Below are 14,178 nucleotides of genomic sequence, written 5' to 3'. Positions count from 1 at the left end.
GTATAATCCCATCAGAGTGATTGCCCCTTTCTTATTTTCTAGCTCCACCCATACAGTGGATGAGCTGTCCATTACATCCCTTCTGAGTGCAGCTGTGATATTGTTCCTCAGTAATAGTGAAACACCCCACACCCCACCTCCCGTTCTGTCTTATCGAAAACATCAAAACCCTGGAACGTGAAGCATCTAGTCCTGTCCCTCCCTCTATCAAGTCTCTGTAATGGCCACAACGTCATCGTTCCATGTTCTGATCCATGCTCTAAGTTCATCACCCTTGCCCATCATACTCCTAGCATTAAAATTAACACACCTCAACCCATCCGTCCCATCGTGTCTGTTACCTTGCTCCTGCCTGTCCTCCCTTACCATCTTACTGGTCATGACATCTACCTTCCTCTCGACCCCTCCACTTTCTGACCTGGTGCTCTGGTTCCCATCCCTCTGCCAAACTAGTTGAAACCCTCCCAAGTAGCACCAGTGAACCTCTCGGCCAGAATATTGGTTCCCCTCCAGTTAAGGTGCAACCTATCTCTCTTGTACAGGTCATACTCCCCCAGGAGAGGTTCCAGTGATGCAAGAACCTGAAACCCTGCCCCCTGCCCCAGCTCCTCAGCCACACATTCATCTGTTCCATCTTTCTATTCCTGCCCTGACCAGCAGGTTGCACCGGGAGTAATCCAGAGATGACTGCCTTGGAGGTCCTGCTCTTCAGCCTCGTTCCTAACTCCCTATACTCACAGTGCAGGGACCTCTTCCCCTTTCTACCCATGTTGTTGGTGCCAATGTGCACCACGCCCTCTGGCTGATCACCCTCCACCTTGAGAATGTTCTGCAGCCGCTCCAAGATCTCCTTAACCCTGGCATCAGGGAGGCAACACACCATCTTGGCATCTTATTTGCAGCCACAGATTCTCCTGGCTATCCACCTAACTATCGAGGCTCCTATCACTATTGCTCTGCCTGACGTTACCTTTCCCCACTGAGCCTCAGAGCCGGCCACAGTGCCACCGACCTGGCTGATGCTGCTGTGCCCTGTTAGGACATTCCCCTCCCCCCCCCACCCAGCAGTATCCAAAGGGGGGAGGGAAACCCTGCACTGTCTGCCTGCTCCCTCGACCTTTCCTGGTGGTCGCCCATCTACTGACTGCACCCTAGATGTGACCACCTCACTGAAACTCTTGTCAATGATGCTTTCAGCGTCCCGACTGATCCGAAGTACGTCCAACTCCAGCTCTGGTTCCTTCACGAGGTCGGTCAGGAGCTGCAGCTGAGCGCACTTCTCACAGGTGACGTCATCGGGAACACTGGGAGTCTCCCTGATCTCCCACATGCTGCAGGAGAGCACATGCCACTGCCCTAACTCCCAGCTGCTCTAATACAAAGAGAAATTCTGAGGAAAGCCTCTTCCTGTTCCATTGCTCAGCCTCCTCTCACTGAAACCTCATGAACTAAAACCTCAGCACTAGGACTCAAACACAGACCTGACAGCACACACATGGCCACTTCCAAAAATAGTCGCTCCAAAATGTCTGCTCCACTGAAGCTTCCTCCCTTCCATACCAACAAAACAACATTTAAATGCTGCTGGTGCCTCCCCTCTGCTGATAAGGCTGCCGGGACAGGAAAACATCTTCTTGCCACAACAGAAACATGGTTGAGGGAGGGGCAGGACTGGAAGCTCAATCTTCCAGGATACAGATGCTGCAGGCGTGATAGAGACAGAGGTAAGAGAGGAGAGGAAGTTGTATTTTTGAATATCACGGCATTACTTAGGGAGGATATTCTTGGGGGATCAGCCAATGAGGCAACATGGGTGGAACCTAGAATTAAGAAGGGGGTGGTCATTTTGATGGGATGGTATGAGAGGACCCCCCCCAATAGTTAGTGGGAATTAAAAGAACAAATATGTTGGGAGATCACAGATATCTGTAAGAAATACAGGGATGTAATGGTTGGTGATTTCAACTTCCCTTACGTTCACTGGGACTGCCACAGTGCAAAGTGCTTGGATGCAGCCGAACTTGTTAAATATGTCCAGGAATATTTTCTCAAACAGCATGGAGACGGCCCGACTAGAGAGGGGCTACACCAGACCTTCTGTTGGGAAATGAGGCAGGGCAAGTGTCAGTGGGGGAGCACTTTGGGACCAGTGACCATCATTCTATTAGTTTTGAAATAGTGATGGAAAAAGGTCGGACTGGTCCACAGGTTAAAATCCTAAATTGGGGCAAAGCTAATTTTTAATGCATTAGACAGGAACATGCAAAGGTTGACTGGGAGAGGCTGTTTGCTGGCAAAGGGACATCTGGCATGTGAGAGGCTTTGAAAAGTGAGAGAGGGAGAGCTCAGGGACAGCATGCTCCTGTTACAGTGAAGGGCAAGGCCGGCAGGACAAGGGAACCCTGGTTGACGAGGAATATTGAGGCTCTGGTCATGAAAGAGAAGGTGGCACATGTCAGGTAGAGGCAGCTGGGATCAAATGAGTCCCTTGAGGAGAAAAGGGATGTAGGAGCACACTTGAGAGGGGAAATGGGAGGGCAAAGAGTGGACATGAGACAGTTTTGGCAATAAGATAAAGGAGAATTCTAAGCAATTCCACACATATATTGAAAGTAAGGGGGTAATGAGGGAAAGAATAAGTCCCCTTAGGATCCATGTGGTCATCTATACGTGGAACCACAGGAGATGGGCAAGGCCTTAAATGGATATTTCTCATCTACATTTACCATGGAGAAGGTCATGGAAACAAAGGAATTAAGGGAAATGAACATATTGGGACATATCCACATTACAACGGAGGAACTGCTGGTGGTCTTAAGACATATTAGGGTGGATAAATACCCGGGGCCTGATCAAGTGAAGCCCAGCACATTGTGGGAAGCCAGGGGAGAAATTGCATGGGCCCTGCCAGAGATAGTTGCAGCACCCTTCGCCACAAGTGAGGTACCAGATAACTGGAGGACAACTAACATTGTGCCTTTGTCTAAGAAGGGCTGCAAGAACAAGCTGGGGAACTACAGGCCAGTGAGCCTAACGCCAGTGGTGGGAAAGTAACTGGAGGGGATTTTGAGAGACAGGATCTACCTGCATTTGGAAAGGCAAGGACTAATTAGCGATCGTCAGCATGGCTTTGTGTGTGGAAATCCGTGCCCCACAGATTTGATTGAGTTTTTGAGGTAACAAGGAAGATTGACAAGGGCAGGGCAGTGGACATTGTCTACGTGAAATTCAGCAAAGCTTTTGACAAGTGCCGCATGTTTGGCTAGTCTGGAAGGTTAGATCACATGGGATCCAGGGTGAGCCAGCCAATTGGATATAAAATTGGCTTGGTGGAAGGAGACGGAAGGTGGCACTGGAGGGTTGTTATTCAGACTGGAGGCCTGTGGCCAGTGGTGAGCCACAGGGATCGGTGCTGGGCCCCCTGTTGTTTGTCATCTATAGGATGGTTTGAATGACAATATAGTTAACATGGTTCGTTACTTTGCCGATGACCACAAATGGTGGTGCAGTGCACAGTGAGGATGGTTGTCTAACATTGCAACAAGATCTAGGTGAACTGGGAAAGTAGCCCAAGGAACGGCAGATGTAATTTAACTCAGACAAGTGCGGGTGTTGCATTTTGGTAAATTAAACTGGGGCAGGACATACACAGTAAATGGTTGGGCCCTGCAGTGTTGTAGAGCAGGGAGACCTCGGGGTGTAGGTACATCGTTCCCTGAAAGTGGTGAAACAGGTAGTGGTGAAAAAGGCGTTTGGCACACCTGCCTTCGTCGGCCGGACCACTGAGTACAAGAGTTGGGACATCATGTTGCAACTGTACATGGAATTGGTGAGACCGCACCTGGAGCACTGTGTGCAGTTCTGGTCGCCCAGCTACAGGAAGGATGCCATTCAGCTGGAACAGGTGCAGGAAAGATTCACCAGGATGTTAACAGGACTGGAAGACTTGAGTTATGAAGAGAGACTGAATCGGCTGGAACTTTTCTCCCTGATCTCAGGTTCGGTGCGTAGGTAAGCTGGATGGTTGCAGGCCAGAGGAGGAGAGTCTAAAGTTAGAGGGCATAGATTTAAGGTGAGAGGGGACAGGTTTAGAGGGGACCTGAGGGGAAAATTTTTCACATAGCGGGGGATGGGTATGTGGCTCTAGCTGTCAGAGGAAGCTCGAGAGATGGTGTAGTATGAAAGGCCAGGGGTCAGGCGACAGTGACAACACTACCAACCCCCATGGTCGGATGATAGCATTGCCTATTAGGTCGGAAGCTATACCACTGTCAGTCAAGGTTTGGCTCCACCCCATTAGGTGATACGAGCACTTCTGTTCCTGGGCACATCTACCATTGGCCCGTTTAAAAAACTTTTGTCTTTGCTGGACTACCCAGCCCCCCAGCAGTATAAAAGTGCTCCATGTTTGATTTGCTCTCTCCTTCTGTCTCCGAGGATGTTGAGATAAGCTGTGCACTACTTCAGGGCAGTTAGTTAAGGACTCCCGAGACCAAAGAGCCAATGTTTGTCCAGAATCAGGGTGTTCAAACATCGTACTGTTTATTCCCTGATCATTTGTACCCATTTGTTGTGTGTGTGTGTGTGTGTGTGTGTGTGTGTGTGTGTGTGTGTGTGTGTGTGTGTGTGTGTGTGTGTGTGTGTGTGTGTGTGTGTGTGTGTGTGTGTGTGTGCACCGCACCCTCTGTCATGATTTCCCTCCACATTCGTGATCTCCTTCTTGAGAGTGCGTGAGTTTGCATCAGTTCCCATTCATTCTGTCCCCACATTTGTCTTTGCTAATAAACCATTTTTAAATTACAAAGACTGTGTGTCCAGACCTTTATCTTTAAGATACCAAAAGAACCTTTCTCACAACAGGTGGGTGCAAATACAATGTTTAAGAGATGTTTGGACAGGTTCATGTTTCTGTGGCTGCTTGGTGAGCGATCGTACATTCATTCCTTTAGAATAGGTTTTCCACTGCAGTTCCCTGACCATTGGTATATGTTGGAGTCTCTCATGGGACAGGGCTGTGATTGGGGTGGGGCTGCCATGGCCACATCTCACACCACAGACCGTGGGTGGGCCTGTCGGACGTCAGTAAACAGGGAGACCTCAGGGGGGATTTAGTCTGTTCCCAGGGAAGTGGTGGATACCCTCGTCCTCACTGAGTCTCCCCTCACAGGGTCTCCCCTCATACCCTCACCAAGTCTCCCATCACGCCCTTAACAGGTCTCCCCTCACACCCTCACTGATTTCCTCCTCATATCCTGGGAAAGACCAGGGACTGTTGGAATAAAGTTCCATGGCCGTCCACTGACAGTCAGCACTGGCTCTGCCCATGAGCTCCTCCCTCCACACTGCCCTCAAGAAGCCGGGGAAGGGCCCAGATGTTGGTTCAAGGCCTTCCTCACAGGGCTGCTGAGGGAGGCGAGGGAATCTGCACCCTCTTCACAGCAGGGTATCAGTGACAGGATTTAAAATACTTCCGAGATAAGGATAACCACAGCCAGCTTCATCGTTAATGGCACCTCTCGTTTCCTCCCCATGTTTAACAATCTCTCAGTGTCTGGGACGGGAGGTACGCAGTGAGCCTCCTGCAGGAAACACACACTGTTCTGGGAAGGAGTAGCCACCTGGGTCCTAGCTGCCCACGGGGGAGGTTTCTATATAGAACATAGAACAGTACAGCACAGGAACAGGCCCGTCGGCCCACAATGTTGTGCCGAACCAATTAAATTAAGATACCAGCTGTCTGCTCTATCTATGCCTCTCATGATTTTATAAACCTCCATCAGACCTCCCAACAGCCTCCGCCGCTCCAGCGAGAACAATCCAAGTGTGTCTAACCTCTCCTTATAGCACATACAGAGAGCATCCTGGTAAACCCTTTCTGCCCCCTCTCCAAAGCCTCCACATCCTTCCTATAATGGAGAGACCAGAATTGAATGCAATACTCCAGGTGTGGCCTAACTAGAGTTTTATAAAGCTGCTATATAACTTCCTGACTCTTGAACTCAGTTCCTTGACTAATAAAGGCAAGCATGCCACACGCCATCTTTACCTCCCTATCAACCTGTGTAGCCACTCTCAGGAAGCTATGGACTTGGACCCCAAGATCCCTCTGCTCATCAACACAGTTAAGGGTCTTGCCATAAACAGTGTACTGTCCCTTTACATTTGATCTCCTAAAGTGCAACACTTCACATTTGGTCGGGTTAAAATCCATCTGCCATTTCTCTGCCCACATCTGCAAATGATCCATATCCTGCTGAATCTTTTTCATCCAGGTCATCGACATATATTGCAAACAACAGAAGTCCCAGTACAGATCCCTGTGGAACACCACTAATCACAGACCTCCAGCCAGAATAAGTCCCATCAACCAATATTTTTACAATTATTTATAGAAAAAATTACTTATTTATTGGTCAGATGTTCATTCCCTCTGTCTTCTATGGATAAACCAATTCTGAATCAAAATGACCAATTCATTGTGGATCCCATGCATCTAAATCTTCTGGATGAGCCTCCCATGAGGGACCTTGTCAAACACCTTACTAAAGTCCATGCAGATAACATCGACAGCTCGACCTTCATTTGTCGCATTCATCTCCTCCTTGAAAAACTCAGTCAAGTTAGTAAGACATGACTTGCCCCTCACAAAGCTATGCTGACTGTCCTTAATTAGGCCATAGTTTTCCAAATGCTCATAAATCCTGTCCTTAAGCATCCTCTCCAGTAATTTCCCTACCAGTGCTGTGAAACTCACCAGTCTATAGTTTCCAGGATTATCCCTGTTTCCCTTCTTGAATAATGGGACAACATGAGTTTCTCAACAGTCCTCTGGGACCTCGCCTGTGGCTACAGAAGACACCAAGATATTGGTCAAGGCCCCAGCAATCTCATCTCTTGCCTCTCCCAATAACTTGGGGTGCATCCCATCAGGCCCAGGGGACTTATCCACCTCAAATGGATCACCTCAATTTTGTTTTCAGCGAGGTCACTATCCTTCAGGGTCCTGACCATTCAGCCAGAGTGGAGTGTACTATACCTTACAGAGCCACTGCCACACAGCTCCAGGAACCTGGGTTCAATCCTGACCTCGGCCGTCACCTGTATGGAGTTTGCACATTCTCCCCATAACCGCGTGGGATCCCCCCCATCTCCCAGAGACCTGCGGGTTGGTAGGTGAGTTGGCTGCCATAAATTGCCCCCAGTGTGTAGTTGAAGGGTAGAATCTGGGGGAGGTGATGGGAATGTGGGGAGAAAAGGTTACAGGGAAAATTATTGAGGAAATGGGATTGGTCTGTGAGCCAGCATAGACTGGAAGAGACGAATGGCCTCTGATGTTGAAGATCTGGGAGGACAGTGGGGGTGTCAGGGAGCTTGCGAGAGCCCACGTGCTCCACCTCGATGTTCATGGGGGTTACGCGCCGTTCCCTTTGTGGATGTGCTCTCCCCAACCCTGGGGTGACTGAGGTGTACAGAATTATGAGGGGCACAAACAGGGTAGTTTATAGGAGCCTTTTCCCTATAACACCCGTGTCAAAACAAGAAGGCGTAGGCTTAAGGGAAGGAGGAAGAGTTTCGAGGAAGCATTTGTTCAGCCCGAAGCCAGCTGCAGCCTGGAAAACACTGCCTGAAGGGGTGGTGAGGGCAGAGACCCTGATAGCATTGAAGTATCTACATGAGCAGAGAAAGCTGTAACCAAGTGCTGGTAAACTGGATCAGTGTGGATGGGTAACAAGGGGTTAGCATGAATGGGGTGGGCCGATCAGCCTGTGTCTGTGTGTATGATTCTGTCTCAGTGAGGTAGCTCAGGGTCACCTTGTCCCAGAACAGAGGTGTTCTGCAAAACACTCACCCAATCTGTTCGGTTTCTCCAGTGTAGCGGAGACGACACAATGAGCACTGAATGCAAAACACTGAATGTATAAGAAATGCCAGTGGATCTCTGCTGCATTTGGAAGGAGTATGTGGGACCCTGGATGGTGGGAAGGGAAGGAGTACAAGATCAGATGTGGGATGTCCTGTTCACATGGGAATGTGCTGTGGGATGGGGAGTGGTTGGTGGAGGACCAGAGGACCGAGGGGAGAACCATCCCTTCAGGATGCAGGGAGGGGGAGGAAGGGGAAGATGTGTCTGGTGGTGGAATCTCCTTGGTAGAGGTGGAAATTACGGAGTGTGGAGGGGTGAAGGGTGATGACAGGGGGAAGAGAGGAAGAGAGAGAGGGACAGAGAGAAACAGAAAGAGAGAGAAAGAGAAACAGAGAGACAGAGAGAGACAAGAAGAGAGAGATGGTGAGTGAAAGACAGACAGACAGAGAAACAGGCAGAGAAAGAAAGAGAGACAGAGAGGGAGAGAAAAAGAGAGAGAGAGAGAAAGAGAGAGTCAGAGAAAGGAAGAGTGAGAGAGAGAAACAGAGAGTCTGAGACACAGAGAGAGAAAGAGAGGTGCACAGAGAGAATGAGAGACAGTGAGACAGAGATAGATAGAAAGAGAGAGAGGAAGAGAGAAAATGAGAGAGCAACAGAGAGATATAGAAAGGGAGAGAAAGAGAGAGAGACAGGGGGACAGAGAGAAAGAGGGGGAGAGATAGGTAGAGAGAGGGAGAAAAAACAGAAAGAGAAAGATAGAAAGAAAGAGAGAGGAAGAGAAAGAAAAAAAGAGAGACAGTGAGAGAGAAACAGAGAGAGAGAGTCAGAGACAGAGAGACAGACAAAGAGAGAGAAAGAGAGACAGAGAATGAGAGACAGTGAGACAGAGAGAGAGAGAGCAACAGAGAGAGATAGAAAGGGAGGGAGAAAGAGAGAGTGAGGGAGACAGCGAGAGGGAGAGATAGAACGAGAGAGAAAAAGACAGAGAGAGAGAGACAGTGAGAAAGAAAATGAAAGGGAGGGAAAGAGAGAGAGACAAATAAAGATAGACAGACAGAAAGAGAGACAAAGAGAGATGGAGATAAAGAAAGAGATGCAGATAAAGGGAGATATAGAGAGAGATAGAAAGACAGAGAGAGAGAGAGAGAAAAAAGAGAGAGACCGACAAAGAAATTGACAGAGAGAGAAACGGAGAGACAGAGAGAAAGAAAAGAGAGAGAGAAAAGAGAGAGAGAGAGAAAGGGAGAGAGAGAAAAAGAGACAAGAAAGAAAGAGGGAGAGAGAAAGAGAGGTGGAAGAGACAGATAGAGGAAGGGACAGAGAAGGATAGAAAGAGAGAGAGAAAAAAAGAGAGACACAGAACAAAACAAAGAAAGAGAGAGAGTGTAAGAGAGACAGAGACAGAGAAGGAGATGAGAAAAAGATAAGGAGTGAAAGAGAGACAGAAAAAGAGAGAAAGAGAGAGAAGGAGGGACAAATAGAAAGAGAGACAGACAGAGAGCAAAAGGCAGAGAGAGAGAGTGTGAGTGAGAGAGAAAGAGAGAAAAAAGAGAGACAGAGTCAAAGAGAGAGAGAGTGAATCAGGGTAAGAGAGATAGAAAGAGAGAGCGAGAGAGAGAGAGAAAGAGGAGAGAGAGAGAGAAAGAGAGAGAGAGAGAGGAAGTGAAACAGAAAGAGAGACAGAGCAACAGAGAGAGAGGGGCATAGAGAGCGAAAGCTGGAGAGTTTGAGAGAGAAACAGAGAGAGAGAGAGAGAGAGAGAGAGAGAGAGAGAGAAGGATCGAGTGTGACGGGGAGACTGGGAGAGATTCTCCGTGTTACTGAGCGTTGGGTGGGGTTGACCAGACGTCAGTTCCTGCGCCTTCAGTTCAACGACCGGTGGCGGCACAAACAGCCGCTTCGACGTCTGTGCGCCTTCAGAGTCCCATCGAAGTTTCAAGATGCAGTGTTTCCCCTCCCTGCTTTGTGTCGTCTTTGCCATCCGTGTGGGTAAGGTCGAACTGTGGCGAGCGACTCCGGCTGTAGAACGGTTAGCATGTGTGAGGCCCGTCCGGGGGTTCTGTGCCTGCGGTGGTCCGTCAGTACATTGGGGTCACATCCTGGCTCTGTGTCAGTCCTCCCCCGACACAGAACCTGACCTCCTCCACTCACCACCACCCCCATCTATATATGTAATATATTTACAAGACCTGTATTATGTCCCAAGTGCAACGTTATTCTGCTTCACTCATCCCTCTACTTCCTGCTGTAACTTCCTGCCACCATTTCATGCCGTTTCCCTCACCCTGTGAGAACCAGCTCCCCGCACCCTGACACCAGCTCCCCACCCCCACAGGGGCTCTGGGGATTCAGACCCAACTCCTGCTTCAAAGAGTGGTAGGAAGTGGGAGGGGCTGGTTCAGACAGTAACAGCGCTCGGGACCCAAGGGAGAGCAATAGATTGGATCCAAAATGGGCTCAGAGGGAGGGAGGAAAGGGGAATGGGTGACGGGTGTTGATGTGACTGGAGCTGTTACCAGTGGGACCCACAGGGTCAGTGCCCCGTCCCTTATTCCGTCTAGTAGACAGTAACGAGTTGGAGCTAAAAGTAGAGGGCAGGGTGAAGAAGCCTTGCAGGTGGTACAAACATTGTCCGTGTGGACGGCAGTGAGGAGGAGAGCTCCAGACTGCAGGGACACCCTGGAGTACAGTGGGCAGCATCCGTCTCCTTGATGAAGGGAAGGTGTCAATGGGCTGGAACTGGTTGAGAGAAGGTTCACCAGGCTGAGACCTGGAACAGGTGGGATGTTTGTGGGGAAAGGTTGGATCTGCGGCAGTGTGGAAGGGTGAGGAGGGACTGAAGTGAAAGGTGTGGGACCCTGAGGGAGCTGACAGGGTGGGTGTGGGGAGGATGTTCCCCCTGTGGGAGATCGAGAACAAGGGGTCACCGTGTGAAAAGAAGGGGCTGCCCATTTAAACAGGGATGAGGTGAAATCATTTCTGTCCGAGGTGGAGAGTCTTTGGAACTCTCTTCCTCAAAGGTCGCTGGAGGCAGGGTCTTTGATCATTTTAAGGCGGAGGGAGAGAGATCATTGACGTGAGGAAGTGACAGGTCACGGTGGGGGGTGTGGACGGGAATGTGGAGCTGAGGATACAGTCGGATCATCCGGGAGGAAGGGAGTGACCTGATCTGTGTGTCCGTGTGAGGGATCAACAGGTTGGGGAGCAAATGCAGTTTAGAGCCACAGAGCTGTACAGCATGGAGACAGGCCATTTGTCCCATCACGTCCGCACTGACCAGGGGGCACCCATCCGTACTGATCCCATCTCCCAGAACCTGTCCTGTAGCCGTCTATGTCTGGGTGATTCCAGAGCTCGTCTGGACACTTGTTAAGTGTTGTCAGCGACTCTGCTTCCCCCATTGTCCCCGGCAGTGCTTTCCTGGTACTCACCGCTCTCCGGATGAGAAAGGACCCCTCAGATCCCCTCTAAATCCCTTCCCCCTCACCCTGAATCTGTGCCCTCTTGTTTGATCTGCCTCTGGTATGGGAAAAGTTTCCTGCAGCCTGCCCGATCTATACCCCACGTAATTTTATATACCTCAGTCATGTCCCCACTTCACCTCCTCTGCTCCGGGGAAAACAGACCCAACCTCTCCAGTCTCTCCTCACTGAAACACTCCGTCCTGGGCAACCTCCTGGTGACTCTCCTCTGCCCCCTCTCCAGCACCATCACATCCTGGTTTAATCCACAGAAGTGTGAGGTGATGTATCTGGGGAGGTGATACAGACAGGGAGTCCACAATAAATGGGAGGGTGCGAGTGTTCTGGAGAGACAGGGGAAGCTTGGAGTGTCTGCCCACTGCTCCCTAAAGGGAACAGGACAGGTGAATAAAGGGTTACGCAGGCAACCGGGAAACTTCCCTTCAGAGACAGAAGAAGAGAGAGAGAAGATATAGAGAGAGTGAGTGAGATATAGAGAGAGACAGTGAGAGAAAGAGAGAGAAAAAGAGAGACAAACACAGAGAGAAAGAAAGAGACACAAGAGACAGATGGAGAGAGAAGGAGAGAGGGAGAGAGAAAGAGAGATAGAAAGAGAGAGAGAAAAAGAGAAAGAAAGAGGGAGGAAGAGAAACAGGGACAGAAACAGAGTGAGAAAGAGAGAGAGAGAGAGAAAAAGGAGAGAGAGAAAGAGAGGATAGAGAAAGAGACAGAGAGAGAAAGACAGAGAAAGGGAGACAGAAAGAGAGAGAGAGACTGACAGAACAAGATAGAAAGAGAGAGAAAGAGGAAAGAGAGAGTGAGGGAAAATGGAAAGAGACAGAGAGAGATACGCAAAGAAAGGGAGAGAGAGAGTCAGACACGAAGAGAAAGAGAGACAAAGAGAGAGAAAAGGAGACCAAGAACCAAAGTAAAAGAGAGAGGGAGAAAGAGATGGAGAGAAAGAGATAAAGATAGTGAGAGAGAGGGGAGAGAGACACAGAGAGAGGAAAGAGAAAGAGAGAGAGAATAAGAGAGGGAAAGAGAGCAAAAGAAAAAGAGAGGAAACGAGATACAGTGAAAGAGAGACAGAGGCACAGAGAAATGAGAGAGAGATAAAAAAGAGAGGGAGGGAGAGAGAGTGAGAGACAGAGAGAAAGAGTGAGAGAAAAAGAGAGACGAGAAAGAGACAGAAAGACAGAAAGAAAGAACAAGAGAGAGAGAAAAGAAAATGAGAGAATCGGAAAGAGAGAGAAAGAGAGCAAGATGGAGATAGAAAGAGAGGCAGAGAGAGAGACGGAGAGAGATGGAGAGAGAGAAACATAGAGAGTGAGAGACAGACAGAGAGAGAGAAAGAGGGAGAGAGAGAGAGAAAGAGGTGTGAATCGGAAAGAGAGAGAGAAGAGAGAGAGCGAGAGGGATAGGAGCGACAGAGAAAGAAACAGAAAAGCAGAGGGTGAGCAAGAGAACGAGAGAGAGAGAGAGAGAGAGGGGGGGGTGGGGAGAGAATGTGACAGGATGGGGACCAGCCCCTCTCACAGCCAAACCACCACTCTCTGCTGGTGGAGGAGCGCTCTGACTAGAGGTGACCCTGTCCCAGACTCGGAATAGCTCCCAATAAAAACTGCTCAGCTCCCACAGAGCAGCACGGCTGATGTTCGCCATTGGGAACCGCGTGTCCTCCTGGAGGAAACCCCCCGGCGGAAAAAGTGTATCGCCAGCACATGCCATGTTGGAGGGTGCTCAGTGTACAAGTATCTCTGCAGGGTCCTGAGGCAGAGAGCCCCCAGCTGGGTACGTGCACACACCAGTGACTGACCGCTCTCCTCAGTCGGGAGACTCAGGTCTGCAGCAGAAACCCAGTGTTTCCTGTTGCCACAGAAGAAGTCGACCAACTTCCTCTGGGTCATGGTGACAATGACAGAGGGCAGGACCCGAGTGACCAACCGGTGCCACAACATGGAGGCCACCAGTTGGTTTATGACCAGCTCTCTGTCCTGGTAAGGAATTGCTCTAAAATGACCTGACCAGCGTCCCAGCCGGCCAACAACTTCCGTCTCTCAGTCCTGCCAGTTCGCCGGCCAGGTTTCCTCAGTGGACCTCATGCAGACACCCAGGTAGAGGAGGTGCGTAGTGCACCACGCAAACGGTCTCAGCTCCTCCGGCAGGGAGTCCACCCACCACTGACCCACCAAGAGGAACATATCTCAGGGTAGTAGGGGGAGGGTCACAAAGAGATCCCTGCTCTCCAAGCCCTGGGAATGGGTGACGGAACAGTGTAGAGAGGGGCTGACTCACCCACCTCCCTCTGGGGAACATTCCCGACCTCCCGTTCCTTTAACTCTGGGCCTCCTGGTATCGCTCCCTCTGCCCAGGGCCAAAGCTCTTTCCTGTTCCCTGTCTGGGCCCCTCGTCCCTTCACATCCTGATTAAATCTGCCCTCAGCCTCTGTTCCAGGGAACCCCCTCAGTCTGACCCATCTCCTCACCGAACCTTCTCAGCCCTGCCCCATCCTGGTAACTCCCCTCTCCCCCCTCTGGTGTGACACTCCCTACCCCAGACCTGTCCAGCTCCCCCGTTCACAGACCCTGGGTCCCAACCAACAAAGGCAGGGATCCCGACTGCCTCTTCACTCCCTCACCCACCTGACCTGTTCCCATTTCCCTCTGTCCCCCCCACACCACTCACACCCTCCAATTTAACCCGTGTTCTGTTACTGTGTTCACCCTCCCCAAACACCCCACCCCCCTTCTGCGGACTGGGTCCCATTTGCTGAGTCTGTGCCCCCCCTGACCCGTCCATCGATATCGGGCTGCAGGCTGTAACTTCCTTCCTCAGGGCCGGGTGCAGAGAGTC

General features: G+C 50.3%; 2 protein-coding genes across 5 annotated transcripts in view; one reads left to right on the top strand and one right to left on the bottom strand.

The window, feature by feature from the left end:
• Nucleotides 1-14,178, bottom strand: part of LOC127580904 (SLAM family member 5-like) — a 665,368-nt gene that overhangs the window by 140,632 nt on the left and 510,558 nt on the right. The gene's annotated exons all lie outside the window — the stretch shown is intronic.
• The window catches only part of LOC127580908 (carcinoembryonic antigen-related cell adhesion molecule 5-like), a 30,458-nt gene continuing 25,920 nt past the window's right edge, over nt 9,641-14,178 (top strand). Inside the window, exon 1 of the mRNA XM_052034889.1 lies at nt 9,641-9,853. Within this exon, the coding sequence (XP_051890849.1) occupies nt 9,805-9,853 (49 nt within the window). The 5' untranslated portion in view covers nt 9,641-9,804. The remainder of the gene's footprint in view (nt 9,854-14,178) is intronic.

This window comes from Pristis pectinata, chromosome 20, assembly GCF_009764475.1.
Source record: "Pristis pectinata isolate sPriPec2 chromosome 20, sPriPec2.1.pri, whole genome shotgun sequence".
NCBI classification, from domain to species: Eukaryota; Metazoa; Chordata; class Chondrichthyes; order Rhinopristiformes; family Pristidae; genus Pristis; species Pristis pectinata.
Note: the sequence above shows the minus strand (reverse complement) of the source record. Positions and strands in the feature narration are given on the sequence as shown.